At 52.1% G+C, this 3,113-nt stretch overlaps 1 protein-coding gene across 1 annotated transcript in view; it reads right to left on the minus strand.

Moving 5' to 3' along the window:
• Positions 1–182, minus strand: part of LRRC23 (leucine rich repeat containing 23) — a 5,567-nt gene extending 5,385 nt beyond the window's left edge. Inside the window, exon 1 of the mRNA XM_009998924.1 lies at positions 123–182. Coding sequence (XP_009997226.1) covers positions 123–182 — 60 coding nt within the window. The remainder of the gene's footprint in view (positions 1–122) is intronic.
• Between the last annotated feature and the right edge of the window lie 2,931 nt (positions 183–3,113).

Consider the following 3,113-nt stretch of genomic DNA (forward strand, 5'->3'; position numbering starts at 1 on the left):
GAGGGGGGAACCTCATCCGTGTTCACAGATATGTAAGGGGTGAGTGTCGGGAGGACAGAGCCAGGGTTTGTTCGGTGATGCCCAGTGACAGGGCAAGGGGCAGTGGGTGCAAACTGGAGCACCTTCCTGCTGCCCAGATCGGGGCGGACGGGCAGTTCAGCCCGGGAAGAGCCTCCCGGCATCTCCCCAGGGGGGAGCGTCTTCCCTCGGTGAGGCCGCATCTGGAGCGTTGTGTCCAGTTCTGGGCCCCTCAGTTCCAGAAGGACAGGGAACTGCTTGGAAGAGTCCAGTGCAGAGCTACAGAGATGGTGAAGGGAGTGGAACATCTCCCTGATGAGGAAAGGCTGAGGGAGCTGGGGCTCTTGAGCTTGGAGAAGAAGAGACTGAGGGGAGACTGAGGGGCCACCTCATCAGTGTTTACAAATATGTAAGGGGTGAGTGTCAGGAGGACAGAGCCAGGCTTTGTTCAGTGATGTCCAGTGATAGGACAAGGGGCAGTGGGTGCAAACTGGAGCATAGGAGGTTCCATGTAAATATCAGGAAGAACTTCTTTCCTGTGAGAGTGACAGAGCCCTGGGCCAGGCTGCCCAGAGAGGCTGTGGAGTCTCCTTCTCTGGAGACATTCAAACCCACCTGGACACGTTCCTGTGTGATGTGCTCTGGGTGACCCTGCTCTGGCAGGGGGGTTGGACTGGGGGATCTTTCCAGGTCCCTTCCAACCCCTGGGGTTCTGTGATTCTGTGTTCCAGTGTGTTCTAACACTGTTTCCTTCAGCAAGCTTGGTGCTGCTCACTTGCCATTCATCAGCCATCCAAGCTCCCTGTGACTTCTTTTCTCATCACCCTGCTGTCATAACCTTCCCAGTTGATACCTTCTGCTAGTTTCCTGCCCCGCCTGCCATGGCTTGTGGTTTTTGGTGCTACATTCCACGTGAAAAGCTCCGAGCACATCTTGCCTTCGCCAGAAGCACTTTGCAATCCTACTCAACCTTCCCAAGCACTCCTGGCCCTTCCTAGCTGGGTGGTATTCATAATTCTTAAGAGCATATCCAGACAACGGAAGGTTCGCTTTGGTGGGAAGGGACCACTGGAGGTCACATTCTCCACCCCCACCCCCCCCCAGCTCAAAATGGAGCCCATTTTGTCAAAGACAGGCCCGGCTGCACAGGTCACTGCTGTGGTGAGTGTCTTCGAGGAAAGACTTTCCCTCTGGTAAATGTTTATTAACATGCTGAGCAGAATTAGGCTCGTGCTCTGTGCGAAGCCTCCTGTGACACCATTTCCTAGATGCCAGCAAGGTGTCCTGGTAAGAATGCTTCAGTCCTCCAGGCTGGGAAGAGCTGAGTCTGCCCATGCCCAGTGGATGACACCAGCACCCACCTGGCTTTGGTGCCTGTGGGCAGCTGCTGGGCAGACCTGGGTGTTTACCAGCTGGGAATGCTGCTCAGAGCTGATGACCATCAGTGTTTTGCAGCTGGTACCAAAGTCCAAGGCCCTGCTTCCTTTTCCTCCGGTGCACTTTGGTCCTTCACAACCCCCAGGCAACGTCTGTGGCTTATGCAACCCATAAGCTGGTCTGAGCTGAGCTGGACACACAGCCATCAGACATGACTCCCAGAGCATGTGTGTCAGCACTGATCTCTTCCACTGTGCTAGACTCGCCCCATCTGAATTCACTCCCTGGTCACTGCCCTGCATAGGATGTGGTTTTCCAGTATATCCACTGCAAAAAAAACCCCAAACCCTCCCCACATACAGCATTCCAGCTCCTCATGCCTTTGCCAAGGAGCCCTTCCACAGATCCTCAGAGTTGGTGCTGAAACAAAAGTGATGACAGGCTCTTCTTTCCATCCATCATCCCTTTATGCTGAAGAACGGACTGGTCGAAGTCTTGTGTGCTTCTATGCACGTTTTATGTGGACTTATAACAGGAACATATGGCTCAATTGCCTTGGTTAAAGGTGACCAAAGAACTTAAGAGGAAATTGTAGAAGACGCTTAAATACTTAAGACAAATGACAGAAGCAAACTCAAATCTTTTAATGAGATTGTATTTATTTATTTATTTAGGGAATGTGTGTGTGTATATATATATATGTGGTTTTAGTGTATGTGTGTATATACGTAAAAATAAATCACAGATCTAACTGTACTGATCACTAAGGAGGTGATGTGCTAAAAGCTTGTCTGCAGGCCCATGAAGGAGCACAGGGAGACAACAGCAGGAAGGGGAGACTGAACAGCACCTGCCAGGCTGCTCCCAGACCCATCCCAGGAGCCACCAGCCCACCAAAGGCCCATCTCCACATGCCCCATGGTAGGCACAATGGAAGGCAGGAACGCAAATTAGGGACAAAGAGGAAGTGGCACCTTGTCTGGGCCCCTCCCAGGGCTGTCCCAGGGGAGCCCCAGCCCCAGAGCACCTTTAGGGGGGGGGTGTCACTGCATACAGGGGTGTGGGGCACAGGATGGCAGGCAGGGTAAGAGCGTTTGGGCACAGAACTCATTAGGGGATGCTTATGGGAGGAACCAAAGGTGGGAAATGGAGAGGCCCCTGGAGACAAGACCACCACAGGGAGGCTGGGTTGCTGGGGAACCAGAGGGAGTAGAGGGACTGGGATTGAGGGGCAGCTACTGGGTAGACTGAGCCCAGCTGCTTGAGGGACCCCTGCTGTACATACATGTGTGTATGAATACATATATATATATACATACACACACACATATACCTATGCATGCTCATTAGTTCACCTCCATCCTACTCAGCTAGAGGAGTGGGTGAGATGAGGCTACGCTCACGTGAGAGCCCTGTGTGGGCCCCTGTGCATATACATAGTGTATAGGTATGTTTGTGTGTGTATGAGCCTACTGGGAATACAAGCTCAAGCTGGCTGCTGGTCGTGACTGAGGACCAGGAGCTGCAGTAGCCTCCCTCAGGCTGTCAGAGTTGGCACAACCCATTTTTCCCAACAGCAACCTGTTTAAAACCTACCACTACGATTTGCAGTGAGAGTCTGGCAGTATCTCCACTCCACAGAGCTGTGGTCCTGCCAGAAAGCAGATAAAAAGATTTAAAAAAAAAAAAAAAGAAAAAAAAAAAAGATCTGGCATTCC

Source organism: Chaetura pelagica, unplaced genomic scaffold, assembly GCF_000747805.2.
Source record: "Chaetura pelagica isolate M959 unplaced genomic scaffold, ChaPel_1.0 scaffold120, whole genome shotgun sequence".
In the NCBI taxonomy this organism is placed as follows: domain Eukaryota; kingdom Metazoa; phylum Chordata; class Aves; order Apodiformes; family Apodidae; genus Chaetura; species Chaetura pelagica.